General features: G+C 37.5%; 2 protein-coding genes across 4 annotated transcripts in view; one reads left to right on the top strand and one right to left on the bottom strand.

The window, feature by feature from the left end:
- LOC108252271 (radial spoke head 1 homolog) overlaps window positions 1-19,295 on the bottom strand; it is a 28,968-nt gene extending 9,673 nt beyond the window's left edge. Inside the window, exon 1 of the mRNA XM_017443662.2 lies at window positions 18,836-19,295. Within this exon, the coding sequence (XP_017299151.2) occupies window positions 18,836-19,052 (217 nt within the window). The 5' untranslated portion in view covers window positions 19,053-19,295. The remainder of the gene's footprint in view (window positions 1-18,835) is intronic.
- LOC103508233 lies at window positions 2,829-21,360 on the top strand. Of its 3 annotated transcripts, none has more exons than XR_003391231.1 (4): window positions 2,829-2,962; window positions 16,672-17,047; window positions 17,481-17,717; window positions 20,762-21,360. XR_003391231.1 is itself a non-coding variant. In XM_008472764.3 (3 exons), the coding sequence occupies exons 2-3, from the start codon at window positions 16,682-16,684 to the stop codon at window positions 17,655-17,657; spliced, it is 543 nt and encodes a 180-aa protein (XP_008470986.1). In that variant the 5' UTR covers window positions 16,093-16,322; window positions 16,672-16,681; the 3' UTR covers window positions 17,658-17,815. The 3 variants fall into 3 exon arrangements, 1 of the variants encoding a protein (XP_008470986.1); XR_001809485.2 differs by lacking the exon at window positions 2,829-2,962 and adding an exon at window positions 16,093-16,322; XM_008472764.3 differs by lacking the exons at window positions 2,829-2,962; window positions 20,762-21,360 and adding an exon at window positions 16,093-16,322 and having other exon boundaries at window positions 17,481-17,815.
- The last annotated feature ends 1,673 nt before the right edge of the window (window positions 21,361-23,033 follow it).

Below are 23,033 nucleotides of genomic sequence, written 5' to 3'. Positions count from 1 at the left end.
AAATAAAATAAATAATATTAATAAAATGGAACGTTCAAAGGAAATTAGGAACTGAACATCTTTTATCTAATTTATTTTGTTCTCTTTAATCTACCTGTAGACTTGAAATAAATGGGCCAAAGTTAAACTCGCATATTTTTAGAATAAGGGGAGGGGGGGGAATAAATAAAATAAAATAAATAATATTAATAAAATGGAACTTGGCCTGGCGCACAGCTTAGATTTGTGTAGGACTGTAATCTAATTTGGTATCCTCAAAAGCGAAAAACGATGTAAAAAGCGAGGTGTACTTCTATAGGGGGTAGGTAACTTGTAGCAAATAGCTAACTTTTTATAAGTTAGGGTAACTTGTTGCAAATAGTTAACTTTTTATAAGTATAGTCAACTTTTTAAGTAATCTAATTTGGTATCCTCAAAAGCGAAAAACGATGTAAAAAGCGAGGTGTACTTCTATAGGGGGTAGGTAACTTGTAGCAAATAGCCAACTTTTTATAAGTTAGGGTAACTTGTTGCAAATAGTTAACTTTTTATAAATATAGTCAACTTTTTAACTAGGTAACTTGTAGGTAGGTAACTTGCTCCGAGTAGGCAAACCAAGTAGTTTGAACCGTGTTTACAAAGTTTCTTCCATCTTGGCGCCACTAACATTATTACGTCACGCGATTTTTTAAATTGCCTATAAAAAGGTGCTATTATTAGGAAAGTGTATTCCACGAACTTGATCAAAGGCTTGTTTCCCTATTATTATATTATTAGCCCACGTGAGGATCTGATGTCTTTGTTGCGCCTTTATGTTTTTTTTTTTTTAAATTTTTAAATACTTTGCTTAACGCCCTACAGGGAGGGCAATTACTAAAAAAGTTTACGTACCCATTTAATATACCTATTATTAAATAAGTTTCTTTATTGAAACACCTCTTCTTTTTCTTCACCTTTTCCCGCGTACAGATCGGGTTGGGGTTTTTCGTCCGCCTCTTAATCAGCCCTAACAAGGGTGATTGCTTTGGTCTGACATTTGGTTTTGGCTACAAAATTTACGAGTGGCCGCCCTTCGCATTCAACCTTTGCTATTTCTTTAGTAAGGGAAATTCAGGCTAGTATACTCTCTGTCTAAAGTCTCCCAGTCAGACTAATCTGGCCTACTCCATAATATTTCTCGGGAATTTTTTGGCCCTTTTTTTTTTTTTTTTTTTTTTTTTTTTAATTTTTAAATACTTTGCTTAACGCCCTACAGGGAGGGGAATTACTAAACAAAGTTTACGTACCCATTTAAGTTTTTAATAATATTTAATAAGTTTCTTTATTAAAACACCTCTTCTTTTTCTTCTTCATCTTCCTCTTTTTCATCACCTTTTCCCGCGTACAGATGGGGTTGGGGTTTTTCGTCAGCCTCTCAATCAGCCCTCACAAGGGTGATTGCTTTGGTCTGACATTTGGTTTTGGCTACAAAATTTACGAGTGGCCGCCCTTCGCATTCAACCTTTCCTATTTCTTTGGCAAGGGAAATTCAGGCTAGTATACTCTCTGTTTAAAGTCTCCCAGTCAGACTAATCTGGCCTACTCCATAACAGATCGGGTTGGGGTTTTTCGTCCGCCTCTTAATCAGCCCTAACAAGGGTGATTGCTTTGGTCTGACATTTGGTTTTGGCTACAAAGTTTACGAGTGGATGCCCTTCGCTACCTTTCCTATTTCTTTAGCAAGGGAACTTAGACTAGTATACTCCCTGTTTAAAGTCTCCCAGTCAGACTAATCTGGCCTACTCCCTATTTAACGTCCCCCAGCCAGACTCTGCCAGACACCCTTTCTTTATTGAAACACCCTAGAAAAAAAAGTGACCACTATTAAATAAAAATAGCTTCGCATGTCGAAATCAGGTCAAAGGCTATTTTCATGAGGTTTGAAACGTGCCTAGAATCATGTGTAATCCGTGACACTGAACCAGGCTAAATGTGACGTAATGTTAACTATAGAACCCCTGGGACGGTATTTCCTAATAATCGAAAATAGAAGTTTTATTACTTTTATTATCCTATACGAAAGACTAATCCGTGACACTGAACCAGGCTAAATGTGACGTAATGTTAACTATAGAACCCCTGGGACGGTATTTCCTAATAATCGAAAATAGAAATTTTATTATTAAGCTTAGAAAGCTTTACTTTTATTATTCTAGTAATATAGGAAAGTAGCATTGTTTTCCGTACAATTTTAGAAATTCCCTAGTCCCTACCTGGAGTGCACCAAAAAAGTATGGAAAGCTCTACTCTAAAAGTATACTTTCAATATCAAAACAAACCAGTCACTTTGGACTCTTTTTCTCTCGTTTTTTTTTCTTTTCATTTTTTACTTCGTTTACTTTTTAGGTAGGTATATAAAAAGGATGGTGAACCATCCCTACCCTTATATCGCCTACCCAGAAAACCCCTAATGGACGGAATCTAAGAGAGGAAACTTAAATGAAAGGTTAAAGCTTTTAGAAATTTGAGAATACTCAAGACGAGTATACAGGAAATTCGGACTAATGTGAAGCAAAAGAGAAACCTCTTCCAGTCCTAATGATCAAGAAGAAAATTAAAGATCCTTTTGCCTTTTTTTCAAGTCACAAAATAATAGTTATCTGAAGGATTAGGTAGGTTATTGTTATCTTGATCTCACTTAGTGGGTTATGTTAAACTAGGTTCCTATAGGATAAGGAAAGTGACAAGGTTTTCCTTCTGACCCGGTATTGAGCTGGCACGCGTCGGATCCAGTATATTGGTACAGCGAAGAGTATAAAATCCCACCAGCCCAAAACTCGAGCTTCACACAATTCAAGCACCTGTTAAGAGCCCGATGAGCGCTGCTTTCTCCTTCTCCTTCTTGCGAACAACTTCTAAGCTTCGACTTTTCCAGTTGCTCTTCCTCAGCTTAATAGGACGACTGCCGACATATCTCCCTGTGGAATAGAAAGCACACGTTCAGGTAAGCGATGTTTTTTTCGTCAAGATCAGACCTTGGGATTTTCATTTTCTTTATTTCTACCTAATATTATCTTCTTTGAAGTATAGATTTATAATTTAAATTTATTTTTCATAAATTACCTAAACAAATACATGATAGGCCAAACAAAAAGTTGTAATTTTGCAGCATTTTTTTTCCCCCAAGAGGTTGCTAGTTGGTATTTTAAACTCATAAAAGATAAAGGCAATTATTTAACTAGGAAAAAAGTTTCCTGCCAGGATCAGTTTCTAGTTATGTACTAGGCACTGTGTAGTAGAAGTAGACAGATGTTATTCATTTATTATTATAAGTCCTAAGTGTTATTTGAATGTCAAAGATAGTGATTATGATAAATTTAAGCACATTGCATACCTACATAATTTTCGGGCGTTCATACAATTATAGTTGTTACATAGGTACATTACATATGTGACCAATTTATGCCTGCCCTTTTCTCCTGCAATTATGTCCAATTTTTCTAAGAAGCGTAAGAAATGAGAAACGAGCTCATGCTGAAAGCATGCTTCCTGCTTTCTCCTCAATATCTTGTGGGACTATCCAAAATTTAAAGAGAGCCAATAAATACCCAAGATGTATACATATTTAGGTATAGTAAATTACTAATTTAACAGACAGGCAGTAGAATCAACATAAAACATACATATTAGGTGGGTTTCAAAAAGAGATATAAGTTGAAATTTACTGTTTCCCAAATCAGCATAAAATTTCAAATTTACGAGAAGAGTGTGTTTGGACGTGGAACTGAGATAAAGAGGAATCCTGTTTAGAAAGAGAAAGCTATTGTTTATAAATTCGGAGGAGAATATCCTTTTTTCCCAATTCAAAAATTTGTTCCAATGAAATTTTCTTTACTTTGTATTCCGAAAACCATAGCAAGACGTTTTTGTGGTTTCAGAAATTTGTTGAAGTGGAAAATGATTTAAAATTATTTCAAATTCACATGACGAGATAAAAAAATAAATAAATAAAATAAAATAGGTAAATAAGTATAGTGTAAAGAAACAGGTAGATTCGCAGATTCGTAAGAGCTTAACCCATACCTTGGGGCAGTTGTCCCAACACCTAAGCCTCAGAGTGTGCTCTTTGTGTATGGACGACCTACCTACATAAAACATAATGTGGGTATACCTACTCAAATTTCCTATAACGAATACACAACCCCTAGTCCAGCTAACGTATGAGAATGCTGTCTTGCAGAAAGAAAACCTCATTGTGAAAGAGTAGCCAGGTAGCCACCTCCACACAAGATAACAAAAAACAAGAAAGCATACCTACATGTAAAGAGTCAATCATTCCAAAAGGAGGTATAAAAGAAAGCAGGAAAATGAGTGGACTGTAAACAAAAATACGTAATATTATACTAATGACGTCTGCAGGGGTAAAGGGACTTTTCAGTCCTATCCCTGCAGGACAAACAAGGTATATTCTATTCTAATGAGAAGTTTGTATTGGAAACATTGAAAGAAAAGGTTTTTTTACTGAAGGAAACTATTGCCCACAAACCCACATACTATATTCATAGAATAGTCTGCACATGCAAAGATTATAGTCCATTGTTATTTACTCGTAGAAGGATAATATTGTTATTGATAATATTGTTTGTTATTTAGAAGGATTGTGGTGCAAAAATTAGCTCAAAAGTTGATAAAATTGTGATACGAGTATAAAGCAGCGTACACAAATCTACAATCTGGTCGATCGACAATTTGACATCGATTGAAACTGGCTCACACTATAGACTTCTTTTTAATTCCAAAAAGAATCCTTTGATCACTAACTCATTGACGAAATTGGTAAGTACATTTTGTTTAAGAGACCTTTTTTTATGCCTGGCGGAATTGGAGTGTATTAAATTTTTGAAATGGCTGAACCGCTATCCATTGGATTTTTTTGGACTTTGGCGCAATCGGATGTTGCCGTCCAGTCGATGTTGATCGTTTTCGTTCGACTGTAGTGTTGGCTGCAGATCCACCTTAAAAGATTTCTCCTATTCCTCAAAAGTCTAAAGACTATCGGGAATAAATTCCTGACTCGTATTACGTTCATCGTTAGGGCAACCTTGTTTTTACTTCTGCGGGTATTACCTCGGTCTCGATGACCCTAAATTCAGTTTCCCATGGCGCCCTATTTTTATCGCCTGATAGGTATTTGACATTTCACCCGCAAAGTTCATCTATTTTTGTAGCTCTGATCAGGCAGTGATCACATGATCACGGTACATACAGGGTGGATCAAATTGGTTTTCCTATAGGACCTGGGGTGTTTGGTTTAAGTAATCCAAGAGACATAACTTTATCATGTCACATTCCCTAGAGAGACAAGAGGACTAGAAAGGGTCCAACCTTAATATTATTTAATACTCATGTAATGCATGTCAATCCCTATCCAAGATTGTGTAATCCTACTGTCCAAACATTACAAGACCACCCCGTATACAAAAGCTTATGGTCGGGGGCACACACTGACTGGTTCAAGATGATTCCATTTGACCCAGCACGAAATAATTTCAATTATTTTATCTCAAACTATTTTCACAATCAATTTGGTTTCTTTTTTGTTCTAAAAGTAGAACCTTACAGGGTGCATTGTGATAAAAGTCGCCCCCCTGTGTTTGAGATCAGGAAATAGAGGCTAAGAGGTCATTATACCCTTTGGTGCAAAAACGGATACAACAGACCACGTAAGTAATATTTTTGGGCACAAATATTGGATTCAAGGCCAATTTTTGGGTACAAGATTAAATTAAAAGCCATTTCATAAGCAATGAAAGTTTACCTTTAGGAGAGCACTTTTAATTAATTATGTAACTGGACAATCATGCAATATTTGTGTTCAATTACGCCATTTCCAATTTAAACCCTACCAAGAATAAATTTAATATCTAGGACCTAGGTATTATATTTGGTTTTGAAAGGTTCCCTATAACTTATATAGGCAACATAGGTTATAAGTATAAGGGTAAAAACCAAAGGTTGAAAGATCATCCCCGTGATTGTACCTTGTACAACATTAGGGGAAGCACGTGATGTTGTTGTTATTGTTTTTGCTGTACCTAGCAGCTTTAGCTTTAGCCGATTGCAAACATCTTATTTTATCAGCCATACCACACCGGGTTGGTGTGATGGTTTCTTGCCATGTTTAATTGGCTCATTTTGTACCACAGGGAGGTCTAATATGCTTATTCTTTTAAAGTATGTACTAGGTAGATTGAACAGTTTTCTTAAGCTGTGCTCACAAATAGTCGACGGCCGTCTCGTCGATCGCCTTTTACTTGCTTTTTTTGTTTTTTTTTTTTTTTTTTTTTTTTTTTTTTTTTTTTTTTTTTTTTAAGAGGTTTGACAGAGGGAACTTTAACTGCTATGGTCTTATCGTCCCGAAATCGAGGAGAGAAGGAAGACAGGATAGGAGAAAGCCAGCCGTTTCCGAGAACGAACATTATCCCATCAGGATAAAATCCGCCCCGGGCGGGAATCGAACCCGCGGCCTAGCGCTTACAAGGCAGACGCACTACCAACTAAGCTAAGTAGGCTGGCGGTTTCCATGTTTAATTGGCTCATTTTGTACCACAGGGAGGTCTAATATACTTGTCTTATTCTTTTAAAGTATGTACTAGGCTACTAGGTAGATTGAAGAGTTTTCTTAAGCTGTGCTCACAAATAGTCGACGGTCGTAGCGTCGATCGCCTTTTACTTGCTGTTTTTAGAAGTGAGATAGATATTGACTGGAGGAGAAAGAAGAATTTTTGACTGGAGAAAAAGGCCTACAATCTATTATTGATTAAATAAATTAATCTAATAGAAAATTGAACCCTTACAGAAACTGCTAGCCTAGGTAAGTTAGGGTTCGCTGTTCTTCTCCCTGATGTTTATATAGTCCGACAGCTATAGCACGTGACAAGATTACGTTACGTGCGTACGAGTGCTAGTAGAGTAAATAGTATACCAGCTTGATGATCAACAAAATAATCATCAGGACTGGTCAAATTATACAACGGGTTGAGAGTCTTTTGATTTGTCTTGATTCGATCTGTATTGTAGGAAAGGTTTCAGCAAAGGCTCATCCCCACTTGTGAGTTTCAACTGACTTTTTTCAGCGGCAAGATGGTTGAAAAGTTCTTTCAAAGAGAAAGCTGGAATACTCTTTGAAAGTAGGATTGGTAGGTCGCTGAAAAGCAAATGGTCTCTGGAACACAAGGATCCGGGGACCCGTTCCTAGGCCCCGGAGGCAAAATTTATCTCAAACTATTTTCACAATCAATTTGGTTTCTTTTTTGTTCTAAAAGTAGAACCTTACAGGGTGCATTGTGATAAAAGTCGCCCCCCTGTGTTTGAGATCAGGAAATAGAGGCTAAGAGGTCATTATACCCTTTGGTGCAAAAACGGATACAACAGACCACGTAAGTAATATTTTTGGGCACAAATATTGGATTCAAGGCCAATTTTTGGGTACAAGATTAAATTAAAAGCCATTTCATAAGCAATAAAAGTTTACCTTTAGGAGAGCACTTTTAATTAATTATGTAACTGGACAATCATGCAATATTTGTGTTCAATTACGCCATTTCCAATTTAAACCCTACCAAGAATAAATTTAATATCTAGGACCTAGGGCCAAGTGGTCATTATACCCTTTGGTGCAAAAACGGATACAACAGACCACGTAAGTAATATTTTTGGGCACAAATATTGGATTCAAGGGCAATTTTTGGGTACAAGATTAAATTAAAAGCCATTTCATAAGCAATGAAAGTTTGCCTTTAGGAGAGCACTTTTAATTAATTATGTAAATGGACAATCATGCAATATTTGTGTTCAATTACGCCATTTCCAATTTAAACCCTACCAAGAATAAATTTAATATCTATTATATTTGGTTTTGAAAGGTTCCCTATAACTTATAGGCAACATAGGTTATAAGTATAAGGGTAAAAACCAAAGGTTGAAAGATCATCCCCGTGATTGTACCTTGTACAACATTAGGGGAAGCACGTGATGTTGTTGTTATTGTTTTTGCTGTACCTAGCAGCTTTAGCTTTAGCCGATTGCAAACTTCTTATTTTATCAGCCATACCACTCCGGGTTGGTGTGATGGTTTCCATGTTTAATTGGCTCATTTTGTACCACAGGGAGGTCTTAATAATTATGCTTATTCTTTTAAAGTATGTACTAGGGAGATTGAAGTTTTCTTAAGCTGTGCTCACAAATAGTCGACGGTCGTCGCGTCGATCGCCTTTTACTTGCTGTTTTTAGAAGTGAGATAGATTTTGACTGGAGGAGAAAGAAGAATTTTTGACTGGAGAAAAAGGCCTACAATCTATTATTGATTAAATAAATTAATCTAATAGAAAATTGAACCCTTTCAAAAACTGCTAGCCTAGGTAAGTTAGGGTTCGCTGTTCTTCTCCCTGTTTATAGTCCGACAGCTATAGCACGTGACAAGATTACGTTACGTGCGTACGAGTGCTAGTAGAGTAAATAGTATACCAGCTTGATGATCAACAAAATAATCATCAGGACTGGTTTAGCCTAGGTAAGTTAGGGTTCGCTGTTCTTCTCCCTGTTTATAGTCCGACAGCTATAGCACGTGACAAGATTACGTTACGTGCGTACTAGTGCTAGTAGAGTAAATAGTATACCAGCTTGATGATCAACAAAATAATCATCAGGACTGGTCAAATATTATACAACGGGTTGAGAGTCTTTTGATTTGTCTTGATTCGATCTGTATTGTAGGAAAGGTTTCAGTAAAGGCCCATCCCCACTTGTGAGTTTCAACTGACTTTTTTCAGCGGCAAGATGGTGGAAAAGTTCTTTCAAAGAGGAAGCTGGAATACTCTTTGAAAGGAGGATTGGTAGGTCGCTGAAAAGCAAGCAGTCTTCGGAACACAAGGATCCGGGGACCCGTTCCTAGGCCCCGGAGGCAAAATTTGGTAAGAAGACCAAGTGGCATTTCGCCGCCATTAACAAAAGAAGGGAAAGGACTTTTCTCACTTTACAATGTTTTGAGACTTTTGAGCAGGTTCAAGTTTTATTTATAGACCTTATTGTTTTATTACATTTTTAAACATTCAAGAAATTTCCTTCTCGTCTGCAGGATTTCCTTTTTTCTACGTCCTTCTTTTTATCTTTTCCCTTATTTTCTTCAGATTTCCAATGCACATACTTTAAAGGGGAAATAAGTGTTATTTTATCTCTACCCTTAAGCCCTGTTCCCATTTGTTGTGAGTTTCATCCGATTTTTTCCGAACGTCCTTGTAGGCAAAGTAAAATAACAGTGTTCCTGCTACACATGACACGATTTTATTTCCGAACGACACAAAATGTTCAGGTAGGTAATGTAATTTATATGAGAGTGTTCCTGCTACACATGACACGATTTTATTTCCGAACGACACAAAATGTTCATGTAGGTAATGTAATTTATATGAGAGCGTTCCCACTACACACGACACGATTTTATTTCCGAGCGACACGAAATGTCCTTGCAGACAATGTAATTTAAATGAGAGTGTTCTCACTACACACGACAGCTCCCATGGCGTAGTGGTCACTGCACTCGCCTTGTACGCGGGAGACCCGGGTTCGATTCCGGGTGGGGTCAAGAAATTTGTATCATGCAAATGATTGATTCCGTGACTGGCTGTTGCGGGGCCCACTCAGCCTCGTGAAGAAAATGAGTAGCTATGACATGTGGAGCCCCCTCAGCCTCGTGAGGAAAATGAGTAGCTATGACATGTAAATGCGCATAGCGACCGGTGCGGTGCCAGCATGGTAGGTAGGTAAACATTGGATGTTATTATTATTGAGATATTGGGAAAAAAATCCTACAATGCTGCAGTGAGCACCAAAGTTGTGACATGATAACACAAAGAAATTGCATTTACACTACACACGACACGATTTTATTACCAAAAGACCCAAAGTAATTTAAATGAGAGAGTTCCCATTACACACGTCACAATTTTTTTCCGGACATAGGGAAAAATCCTACAATGTTGCAGTGAGCACCAAAGTTGTGACATGATATTTAACAGAAAGAAATCGCATTTACACTACACACGACAGGATTTTATTTCCGAACGACACGAAATGTCCTTGCAGACAATGCAATTTAAATGAGAGAGTTCCCATTACACACGTCACGATTTTTTTTCCGGACAAGTGGGAACGGCCCTTAACCCTTACTTTCATCCTCACATTTTTTCTCCATCCATGGACTGATAGGTCCAGGCCTGAGTCCTAACATTCTCACATGAGGTTGAAAATTTCACGACGTAAAAATAACGCGAAACTTTTCCACCTGGTCAAAGTTCTAACCTGATTTCTTTTCCCTCTCTCTTTGAAATTGTTTTCTCCTCTGGAATACAAGTCACCCATCCAGATTCAGGGAGGAGGGCGTGCGAGCTTCCTTTTAGTCCCTTTATTTTTACTATGGGGTGGAATCCGAAAAATTGGAGCTTCTATCCCCCCCCTGCCCCTGTAAATCACTGTTTGAAGGCACCCCCCTCAATGAAATCCTGGATATGGTTTATAATTTGGATGAAAATGATAATTCGTAGGGCAATTACAAAAATCCTTTAGTAGGTATGTCGGATATGTCGATCGAATATTGCCCGAACAACGTGCAACTTGTGGTATCTGCTTTATGTTTACAAATTTTACATGCCTATAATGTTCAAACTTCAAGCCTTATAGCTATTTCAAAATGAATTTCATAATTCCAAATTTAGAGCGCCTTTTTAAAATAACCATCAACATCATGTGGATATAATGTTCAAAAATAGAAATCGCAATATGCATTTCAAATTGAACAAAATATTTTCGATAAAACATCCAGATAAAGCAAGCACATGTAATTATGTACATATTTGTTTAGTTTGTAAAATATTTATACGAAAATTATTGTAATATTCGAAATAAATTTTGTGTATCAGATTTCCGAAGCCTCCTCAGTTTCCATGTGGGAGGCATATTTAATATACCGGGTAGTATACCTACAAGTTTTGAACCAACAACTAGGGTAAATGTGTTAATTAAATCAGTTATAAGTATGTAATACATTCATCGATTAAAGATTTTTTTTTTTGAAGATGGTTAACACAGGATAGGAGGAGATCAACTAGCGTTGGGGGGACGTAATCGATCGAAAGCCCTCCTCAGTTTCCATGTGGGAGGCATATTTAATATACCGGGTAGTATACCTACAAGTTTTGAACCAACAACTAGGGTAAATGTGTTAGTTAAATCAGTTATAAGTATGTAATACATTCATCGATTAAAGATTTTTTTTTTTTTGAAGATGGTTAACACAGGATAGGAGGAGATAAACTAGCGTTGGGGGGACGTAATCGATCGAAAGAAGATTGTTGACGGGAAAACACATATCACACAGACAAGTTTTTGGGAAGTAAAAATATGAAGTCAATTTCCACCCTATACGATTTTATAGAGAGTAGATGAACAAGAAAGTTCAAAATAATGCAGAATTCCGTTGGAAAGTTGAATATTACAATACACAAAATGTACACAGAAAACTTTGATAGAAAAGTAGCATCCTTGATCGTATATTGGGTCTGAAAACAAAGCGAAAATCCCTAAAGACGTGGGTAGAACAATACTCCGCTCCTTCTTATTACAACGTCCTCGTTTAACTAATTGAATTTCCAAGATTTTTTTAAAGTTGACAACATGAAAAAAAAGTTTAGTGATTGACTTGAAACATTTAGTTTTTTTTTTTCTACTGTCTAGATCGCTCGGGCTCGAGTTCAAGAGAAAACGCAGAATTCCGTTGGAAAGTTGAATATTACAATACACAAAATGTACACAGAAAACTTTGATAGAAAAGTAGCATCCTTGATCGTATATTGCTGTCTGGTCTGAACGGGTCTGGAAACAAAGCAAAAATCCCTAAAGACGTGGGTAGAACAATACTCCGCTTCTTCTTATTACAACGTCCTCGTTTAGCTAATTGAATTTCCAAGCTTTTTTTTAAAGTTGACAACATGAAAAAAAGTTTAGTGATTGACTTGAAATACATATTTAGTTATTTTTCTACAGTCTAGAGCGCTCGGGCTCGGGTTCAAGAGAAAACGCAGCTTCAAAGCACTTCGAATTTTTACCATAAATACCTAAGCATTCATTAGGGAGGGGAATCCCAACCATGTACCTACCTAGCTAATTACGCTACGCTATACCTTGCCTACGATACGTAGCGTAGATTCGTATGAGTTTAACCCATCTTTTGGGGCTGTAGGTATAGTAGGGAAGGGAGTTAGGAGAGCGTAGACTTTGCGGGGTAGTCGTTGCCTCTACACCTCAAAGTGGGCGTCTTGTGTACGGAGTTAAGCTGTACGCTACGTAAGAGAAAATCTCCAAAAAATCTTTGTATTTGATTTCGTATATTCCAATAAAATTATACATATCGTCAATTAACCAATAGGAGAAGCTGTAAAGAAAATCTCCAAAAAATCTTTGTATTTGATTTCGTATATTCCAATAAAATTATACATATCGTCAATTAACCAATAGGAGAAGCTGTAGGTATAGTAGGGAAGGGAGTTAGGAGAGCGTAGACTTTGCAGGGTAGTCGTTAAAAGAGTCAATCATTCCAAAAGGAGGTATAAAAGAAAGCAGGAAAATGAGTGGACTGTATACAAAAATACGTAATATTATACTAATGACGTCTGCTTGGGTAAAGGGACTTTTCAGTCCTATCCCTGCAGGACAAACAAGGTATATTCTATTCTAATGAGAAGTTTGTATTGGAAACATTGAAAGAAAAGCTTTTTTTACTGAAGGAAACTATTGCCCACAAACCCACATATTATATTCATAGAATAGTCTGCACATGCAAAGATTGTAGTCCATTGTTATTTACTCGTAGCAGGATAATATTGTTTGTTATTTAGAAGGATAATACAAGCACACAACGATTAGACATTCTTAGGGGGAATGGTGGAATTAGTTAAAACAGGAAGGCGTGGGTTCAATCCCAGACGAGGAATGCTGATGTGGGAAGATGAGTAGCGATGTCAACTTGCAGACAGGTGGGGAAGTATACGTAAAACGTCAACCGTTAAATATGTGGGTATTAGATAATACATGCTTCACACAATTAAAAATTCCTTTTCCTCCCCCACCCCCGTTAAATATGTGGGTATTAGATAATACATGCTTCACACAATTGAAAATTCCTTTTCCTCCCCCACCCCCATTTTATAAGATACGTTTAAGTATCCTGTACCTAATTGTGGTGCAAAAATTAGCTCAAACGAGTATATAAAGCAGAGTACACAAATCTACAATCTGGTCGATCGACAATTTGACATCGATTGAAACTGGCTCACACTATAGACTTCTTTTTAATTCCAAAAAGAATCCTTTGATCACTAACTCATTGACGAAATTGGTAAGTACATTTTGTTTAAGAGACCTTTTTTTATGCCTGGCGGAATTGGAGTGTATTAAATTTTTGAAATGGCTGAACCGCTATCCATTGGATTTTTTTTAGACTTTGGCGCAATCGGATGTTGCCGTCCAGGCGATGTTGATCGTTTTCGTTCGACTGTAGTTTTGGCTACAGACCCACCTTAAAAGATTTCTCCTATTCCTCAAAAGTCCAAAGACTTATCGGGAATGAATTCCTGACTCGTATTACGATCATTGCTTTTGTATACGGGGTGGTCTTGTAATGTTTGGACAGTAGGATTACACAATCTTGGATAGGGATTGACATGCATTACATGAGTATTAAATAATATTAAGGTTGGACCATTGCCTGGAGGTCAGTCAGCTAATTATCGTATTCCTTATTGCCAATCAGTTGAGTTTTGTATGATCCCGAAAGTGGTTTTTCCTGTACTACTGGAAAATGGTACGATTTTCATTACCTCGGTCTCGATGACCCTAAATTCAGTTTCCCATGGCGCCCTATTTTTATCGCCTGATAGGTATTTGACATTTCACCCGCAAAGTTCATCTATTTTTGTAGCTCTGATCAGGCAGTGATCACATGATCACGGTACATACAGGGTGGATGAACTTGGTTTTCCTATAGGACCTGGGGTGTTTGGTTTAAGTAATCCAAGAGACATAACTTCATCATGTCACATTCCCTAGAGAGACAAGAGGACTAGAAAGGGTCCAACCTTAATATTATGGTTAAATATGTGGGTATTAGATAATACATGCTTCACACAATTGAAAATTCCTTTTCCTCCCCCACCCCCATTTTATAAGATACGTTTACGTATCCTGTACCTAATTGTGGTGCAAAAATTAGCTCAAAAGTTGATAAAATTGTGATACGAGTATAAAGCAGAGTACACAAATCTACAATCTGGTCGATCGACAATTTGACATCGATTGAAACTGGTTCACACTATAGACTTCTTTTTAATTCCAAAAAGAATCCTTTGATCACTAACTCATTGACGAAATCGGTACGTACATTTTGTTTAAGAGACCTTTTTTTATGCCTGGTGGAATTGGAGTGTATTAAATTTTTGAAATGGCTGAACCGCTATCCATTGGATTTTTTTGGACTTTGGCGCAATCGGATGTTGCCGTCCAGTCGATGTTGATCGTTTTCGTTCGACTGTAGTGTTGGCTGCAGATCCACCTTAAAAGATTTCTCCTATTCCTCAAAAGTCTAAAGACTATCGGGAATAAATTCCTGACTCGTATTACGTTCATCCCTTTTTTTATGCCTGGCGGAATTGGAGTGTATTAAATTTTTGAAATGGCAGAACCGCTATCCATTGGATTTTTTTAGACTTTGGCGCAATCGGATGTTGCCGTCCAGGCGATGTTGATCGTTTTCGTTCGACTGTAGTGTTGGCTGCAGACCCACCTTAAAAGATTTCTCCTATTCCTCAAAAGTCTAAAGACTATCGGGAATAAATTCCTGACTTGTATTACGTTCATCGTTAGGGCAACCTTGTTTTTACTTCTGCGGGTATTACCTCGTGAGAAAACGCAGCTTCAAAGCACATCGAATTTTTACGATAAATATCTAAGCATTCATTAGGGAGGGGAATCCCAACCATGTACCTACCTAGCTAATTACGCTACGCTATACCTTGCCTACGATACGTAGCGTAGATTCGTATGAGTTTAACCCATCTTTTGGGGCTGTTGCCTCTACACCTCAAAGTGGGCGTCTTGTGTACGGAGTTAAGCTGTACGCTACGTAAGAGAAACTCTCCAAAAAATCTTTGTATTTGATAAATAATAAAAATAAAATTATAAACAATAATAACAATAACAATATTCAATAATAACAATATTCCAATAAAATTATACATATCGTCAATTAACCAATAGGAGAAGGTGTAGGAGAAAACGCAGCTTCAAAGCACATCGAATTTTTACGATAAATATCTAAGCATTCATTAGGGAGGGGAATCCCAACCATGTACCTACCGAGCTAATTACGCTACGCTATACCTTACCTACGATACGTAGCGTAGATTCGTATATCAATTACGCCATTTCCAATTTAAACCCTACCAAGAATAAATTTAATATCTATTATATTTGGTTTTGAAAGGTTCCCTATAACTTATATAGGCAACATAGGTTATAAGTATAAGGGTAAAAACCAAAGGTTGAAAGATCATCCCCGTGATTGTACCTTGTACAACATTGGGGGAAGCACGTGATGTTGTTGTTATTGTTTTTGCTGTACCTAGCAGCTTTAGCTTTAGCCGATTGCAAACATCTTATTTTATCAGCCATACCACACCGGGTTGGTGTGATGGTTTCTTGCCATGTTTAATTGGCTCATTTTGTACCACAGGGAGGTCTTAATGTGCTTATTCTTTTAAAGTATGTACTAGATAGATTGAACAGTTTTCTTAAGCTGTGCTCACAAATAGTCGACGGCCGTCGCGTTGATCGCCTTTTACTTGCTGTTTTTAGAAGTGAGATAGATATTGACTGGAGGAGAAAGAAGAATTTTTGACTGGAGAAAAACGCCTAAAATCTATTATTGATTAAATAAATTAATCTAATAGAAAATTGAACCCTTACAGAAACTGCTAGCCTAGGTAAGTTAGGGTTCGCTGTTCTTCTCCCTGATGTTTACTTGGTGAAGAGACAAAAAGACCAAAGTCTGAACAGAAACTTCAGAGTTGTGATCCTAGTGACTATGTTGGACAGTGTGTTCAGTGGTGTGTGTAGGCTGTGCTAGTCAGATAGTCTGTCAGAAAAAGGCTGTGATAATCGAATATATAAGCCGCTCATCCTGCCAAGGCCCAAAAGTTTGGACTTGGAAAATCAATACATAGTTGCAAATTCAAGTCAGAAATCACATAGATAAGGTAAAAAGACCCGACTTAAATATAAATCTTGAACGCGGTAGTAAGTACTAAGGTCAGCTAGGAGATAGGTGTTATAATGAACCTACAATGTAGGGTACTAGGTACCTAGTGGTATTTTAGACAGCCCTGTTTCCTTGAGCCTTTTATTTTGACGTAACAGGTTGTGAGTTTTTTTTTTAAACATTACTATGCGCTCAGTGCCACAAACAAATAACATATTCAGTCCTCTAATTTTCACCATTTGTCTCAAGATATTGTCAGACAGATTGTTTCATCTCGCTCTATTTTTTTTTAGCAAAGATGAAAAACTGTTATATTAACGAGCACATGTTGTGTTTCTCTGTTTCAGATTTCCCATCATGATGAAACCCGCAGCACTCCTCGTTATCTCCTGTCTCCTGTGTCTATTGCACACAGCACTGGCTGCCTCTGCCTACCTCCCCTCCATGATAGACAGACTGGAGGCTGAGAACCTCCTGGATAGATTAGAAACTGAGAACCAATACCATTCGTGTCCCGAGTGTGAACCAAGGTTTAACCCTGACCATGCCAAGCGGGTCAAAATGATGAGCGTGTGGGCACGCAACGGCATGCCTCTCAGCATTTTATATTTGAACAGCAAACCCAACACAGGCCCGCAGCGAGAAGATGTTTACCCCATGAATGTTGCCCCTGTTCTCCTCCCCTACAGATCCAATCCTTCCACACGTAGCTTCAACTCTAAAATCTACCAGGCTGCATCGCTAGGCAAGCCTAAGCCTATCCTGTCATCTGCACAGGCTAAACAGCTTCAGCAAACAGGCAGCGGAATACCTATGCGACGGCAGTCCGTTGTGTTACCTCAGCTGTTTGTAACGTATGGGTTTGACAACAAGAAACCAAACCTTATGGAGAGAGAATAGACCCGATATCTGAGACTGGGTTTGTCACTATTTTGCTTATTTATTAACTCAGATCACGTAGCTTCAACTCTAAAATCTACCAGGCTGCATCGCTAGGCAAGCCGAAGCCTATACTGTCACCTGCACAGGCTAAACAGCTTCAACAAACAGGCAGCGGAATACCTATGCGACGGCAGTCCGTTGTGTTACCTCAGCTATTTGTAACGTATGGGTTTGATAACAAGAAACCAAACCTTCACGTAGCTTCAACTCTAAAATCTACCAGGCTGCATCGCTAGGCAAGCCTAAGCCTATCCTGTCATCTGCACAGGCTAAACAGCTTCAACAAACAGGCAGCGGAATACCTATGCGACGGCAGTCTGTTGTGTTACCTCAGCTGTTTGTAACGTATGGGTTTGACAACAAGAAACCAAACCTCATGGAGAGAGAATAGACCCGATATCTGAGACTCGGTTTGTCACTATTTTGTTTATTTATTAACTCAGAGCATGAGGTTCTTACCCATTGGAATACTTGTAAATCGTTCGAACATCAAAAGAAAGGTGTAAATACACACAGCAATGAACGTCAAGCAATATACTGTATTATGTTTACCTTGAATCTTTCTTTAACCTAACTTGCAGTTTAACTTAGAATAATTGTGTTACCTCAGCTGTTTGTAACGTATGGGTTTGACAACAAGAAACCAAACCTTATGGAGAGAGAATAGACCCGATATCTGAGACTTGGTTTGTCACTATTTTGTTTATTTATTAACTCAGAGCATGAGGTTCTTACCCATCGGAATACTTGTAAATCGTTCGAACATCGAAAGAAAGGTGTAAAATGCACACAGCAATGAGCGTCAAGCAATATACTGTATATGTTTATGTTTACCTTGAATCTTTAACCTAACTTGCAGTTTAACTTAGAATAAGGGGCATGATTCTCAATATAAATTGTCGTCCAATTCCAAAGAAAAATTGTCATTCAAGTTCGAGCTTAATCTCAAAATTTGTAAGTTTGGACTGTGAAATTTGACCGAGTGTAGAAATAGAAACTTAGGAACGTAGACAATAGAAACCCCAGAGTTTACGAGTCAAAGCTTAAAACTATCTGTATAGGTACATAAACAGTCTAAAAGTACTGCTTCCACAAGATAAAATGATAAAACCTACAGGTTTGAAATAATATGTATAAAAAAATCAGGAACTTCAAACAAATCCTTCAAAGGTTATTCAGTACAAAGTCCACTAAATAACATAATAAAACACTAGATGAGTCCAAGAGATTGATAATATAAAACTGTGAAGGTCCAATTAAAGTTGTTTAAATGATGTCTGATATTGTAATATAGAGATGTGAAAAACAATGTTAAAGTAACCACACAAAACATGGAGTTGTGTCTCATTAATAGGGATCCAAAAGTGTTGCAGGTAATTCGTCCCTTGGGACATTAGTTACTTTTCAGAGAGCACTCAGCCTTTCAAGGTAATTGAGGACCTGGTTTTTAAATCCCCAACAAAAAGGTGAGGGAACTCTAAAATAGCAAGTAAAAAAAAAAAAAATGTACTTGCCTCTGTAATATGTACAAATGTACGGTAGGTAGAAGAAAAAAATCCTGAAACTTACCATTCATTTCTTTGTTGGCGCGAATGAAATCTTGAGGATCTTTGAAGCTGACAAATCCAAAGCCTTTCGTCTTGTTTGTCCTTTTGTCCCGAACAACTTTGGCTTTGAGGAAGGAGGGATATTTGGAGAAGGTCCTGATCAGAAGTTCATCCGTTACATCATTGCCCAAGTCTCCACAGAACAATCGGAAGTCATCTGAGGGGGAAGGAGAGTACATTTTGAATTAAAATCAGTTTTTTTTCTTTTCAATGACAAGCACAGTTTGATTTCAAAATTTGAGTTTTTACGCACAGAAAGAACTTTGTACTGTTTGTCCATATTGTCTGAACGTTGAGTAAAACGTGAGAAATAGGAGTGCGGAGTCATTCGTGGAACAAGCCACAGGTAACTCATGTAACAGGAACTATGATCAAAGCACTCTCAATTCCAGGTAGGTAACCCAATAGTATGTACTTATGTAAATACGGTATTTGACATTTCACCCGCAAAGTTCATCTATTTTTGTAGCTCTGATCAGGCAGTGATCACATGATCACGGTACATACAGGGTGGATCAAATTGGTTTTCCTATAGGACCTGGGGTGTTTGGTTTAAGTAATCCAAGAGACATAACTTTATCATGTCACATTCCCTAGAGAGACAAGAGGACTAGAAAGAGTGCAACCTTAATATTATTTAATACTCATGTAATGCATGTCAATCTGTAGTCGTTGGTCTTTACTCTTATCGATAGAAAAACCAAAGGCTATAGGATGTTTTCGTATAAAAATCATGGAGATTTAGACTGGACTTAGTAGTTGGCAACTTTCATCAGTAGTGAAACTTCCGTGCATCAGGAACGTGATTGGATAATTTGTTTTGTATCGAGAAACATCGTTAATAATTAATTCGAACAAATTTATTAATAATTTAATAATAGTTGAAAATTATTTGTGACCGGATTTTACAATTACGTATAGCAATAAAATATTAGCAAATTAAATCTTAATTAAACATTTAACAACACTTTTTCTGGCGTCCAGTTTTTTTTCCATTTTTCTTCATTTTTGAAAAGCATTTTTGACAGTGTTCTGACAAATCAAATTGAAACGAACAAAGCACCACAATGGAAGAAATTTTGACACATTTGAAAGCGGAAAATGGCTCCGAAAGAGCCAACGTTATTAACTGTAATAGAATAAGTTTCAACTTTAAAAGACCTTGGTGAAGAGACAAAAAGACCAAAGTCTGAACAGAAACTTCAGAGTTGTGATCCTAGTGACTATGTTGGACAGTGTGTTCAGTGGTTTGTGCAGGCTGTGATAATCAGATAATCAGTGTAGGCTGTGCTAGTCAGATAGTCTGTCAGAAAAAGGCTCTGATAATCGAATCTATAAAGCCGCTCATCCTGCCAAGGCCCAAAAGTTTGGACAGTCAGATAGTCTGTCAGAAAAAGGCTGTGATAATCGAATATATAAGCCGCTCATCCTGCCAAGGCCCAAAAGTTTGGACTTGGAAAATTAATACATAGTTGCAAATTCAAGTCAGAAATCACACAGATAAGGTAAAAAGACCCGACTTAAATATAAATCTTGAACGCGGTAGTAAGTACTAAGGTCAGCTAGGAGATAGGTGTTATAATGAACCTACAATGTAGGGTACTAGGTACCTAGTGGTATTTTAGACAGCCCTGTTTCCTTGAGCCTTTTATTTTGACGTAACAGGTTGTGAGTATTTTTTTTTTTTTAAACATTATTATGCGCTCAGTGCCACAAACAAATAACATCTTCAGTCCTCTAATTTTCACCATTTGTCTCAAGATATTGTCAGACAGATTGTTTCATCTCACTCTAATTTTTGAGCAAAGAAAAACTGTTATGTGAAGAAGGTTAACACAGGATAGGAGGAGATAAACTAGCGTTGGGGGGACGTAATCGATCGAAAGAGGTTCTTACCCATTGGAATACTTGTAAATCGTTCGAACATCAAAAGAAAGGTGTAAAATGCACACAGCAATGAACGTCAAGCAATATAATGTATATGTTTACCCTGAATCTTTAACCTAAATTGCAGTTTAACTTAGAATAAGGGGCATGATTCTCAATGTAAATTGTCGTCCAATTCCAAAGAAAAATTGTCATTCAAGTTCGAGCTTAATCTCAAAATTTGTAAGTTTGGACTGTGAAATTTGACCGAGTGTAGAAATAGAAACTTAGAAACGTAGACAATAGAAAGAGTCCCAGAGTTTACGAGTCAAAGCTTAAAACCATCTGTATAGTTACCTAAACAGTCTAAAAGTACTGCTTCCACAAGATAAAATGATAAAACCTATAGGTTTGAAATAATATGTATAAAAAATCAGGAACTTCAAACAAATCCTTCAAAGGTTATTCAGTACAAAGTCCACTGAATAACATAATAAAACACTAGATGAGTCCAAGAGATTGATAATATAAAACTGTGAAGGTCCAATTAAAGTTGTTTAAATGATGTCTGATATTGTAATATAGAGATGTGAAAAACAATGTTAAAGTAACCACACAAAACATGGAGTTGTGTCTCATTAATAGGGATCCAAAAGTGTTGCAGGTAATTCGTCCCTTGGGACATTAGTTACTTTTCAGAGAGCACTCAGCCTTTCAAGGTAATTGAGTACCTGGTTTTTAAATCCCCAACAAAAAGGTGAGGGAACTCTAAAATAGCAAGTAAAAAAAAAAAAAATGTACTTGCCTCTGTAATATGTACAAATGTACGGTAGGTAGAAAAAAAAATCCTCAAACTTACCATTCATTTCTTTGTTGGCGCGAATGAAATCTTGAGGATCTTTGAAGCTGACAAATCCAAAGCCTTTCGTCTTGTTTGTCCTTTTGTCCCGAACAACTTTGGCTTTGAGGAAGGAGGGATATTTGGAGAAGGTCCTGATCAGAAGTTCATCCGTTACATCATTGCCCAAGTCTCCACAGAACAATCGGAAGTCATCTGAGGGGGAAGGAGAGTACAGTTTGAATTAAATTTTTTTTAAAGAGGTTTGACAGAGGGAACTTTAACTGCTATGGTCTTATCGTCCCGAAATCGAAGAGAGAAGGAAGACAGGATAGGAGAAAGCCAGCCGTTCCGAGAACGAACATTATCCCATCAGGATAAAATCCGCCCCGGGCGGGATTCGAACCCGCGGCCTAGCGCTTACAAGGCAGACGCGCTACCAACTAAGCTAACTAGGCTGGGGGGAAAGGACTTTTCTCACTTTACAGTGTTTTGAGACTTTTGAGTAGGTTCAAGTTTTATTTATAGACCTTATTGTTTTATTACATTTTTAAACTTTCAAGAAATTTCCTTCTCGTCTGCAGGATTTCCTTTTTTCTACGTCCTTTTTTTCTTTTATCTTTTCCCTTATTTTCTTCAGATTTCCAATGCACATACTTTAAAGGGGAAATAAGGGTTATTTTATCTCTACCCTTAAGGCCCGTTCCCATTTGTTGTGAGTTTCATCCGATTTTTTTTCCGAATGTCCTTGTAGGCAAAGTAAAATAACAGTGTTCCTGCTACACATGACACGATTTTATTTCCGAACAACACAAAATATTCATGTAGGTAATGTAATTTATATGAGAGTGTTTCCACTACACACGACTTTATTTCCACCACTGAGGTTGGGTCTCAGATTTCCAATGCATATACTTTAAAGGGAAATAAGGGTTATTTTATCTCTACCCTTAAGGCCCGTTCCCATTTGTTGTGAGTTTCATCCGATTTTTTTCCGAATGTCCTTGTAGGCAAAGTAAAATAAAAGTGTTCCCACTACACACGACACGATTTTATTTCCGAACGACACAAAATGTTCATGTAGGTAATGTAATTTATATGAGAGTGTTCCCACTACACACGACACGATTTTATTTCCGAACGACACGAAATGTCCTTGCAGACAATGATAATTTAAATGAGAGTGTTCTCACTACACATGACAGCTCCCATGGCGTAGTGGTCACTTCGCTCGCCTTGCACGCGGGAGACCCGGGTTCAATTCCCGGCGGGGTCAAGAAATTTGTTCATGCAAATGATTGATTCTGGCTGTTACGGAGCCCACTCAGCCTCGTGAGGAAAATGAGTAGCTATGACACGTAAATGCGCATAGCGACCGGTGCGGTGCCAGCATGGTAGGTAAACATTGGATGTTAGTATTATTGAGATATTGGGAAAAAATCCTACAATGTTGCAG

This window comes from Diaphorina citri, unplaced genomic scaffold (assembly GCF_000475195.1).
Source record: "Diaphorina citri unplaced genomic scaffold, Diaci psyllid genome assembly version 1.1 scaffold379, whole genome shotgun sequence".
Taxonomy (NCBI): Eukaryota; Metazoa; Arthropoda; class Insecta; order Hemiptera; family Psyllidae; genus Diaphorina; species Diaphorina citri.
The sequence above is the reverse complement of the archived record's forward strand: the minus strand, read 5'-3'. Positions and strand labels throughout refer to the sequence as shown.

Excerpts from the sequence above, each read along its gene's own strand:
- LOC103508233 (XM_008472764.3), top strand. The coding sequence starts at position 16,682 with ATGATGAAACCCGCAGCACTCCTCGTTATCTCCTGTCTCCTGTGTCTA. Across the intron at positions 17,048-17,480 it reads CACGTAGCTTCAACTCTAAA|ATCTACCAGGCTGCATCGCT; the intron begins ATCTACCAGGCT and ends TTCAACTCTAAA.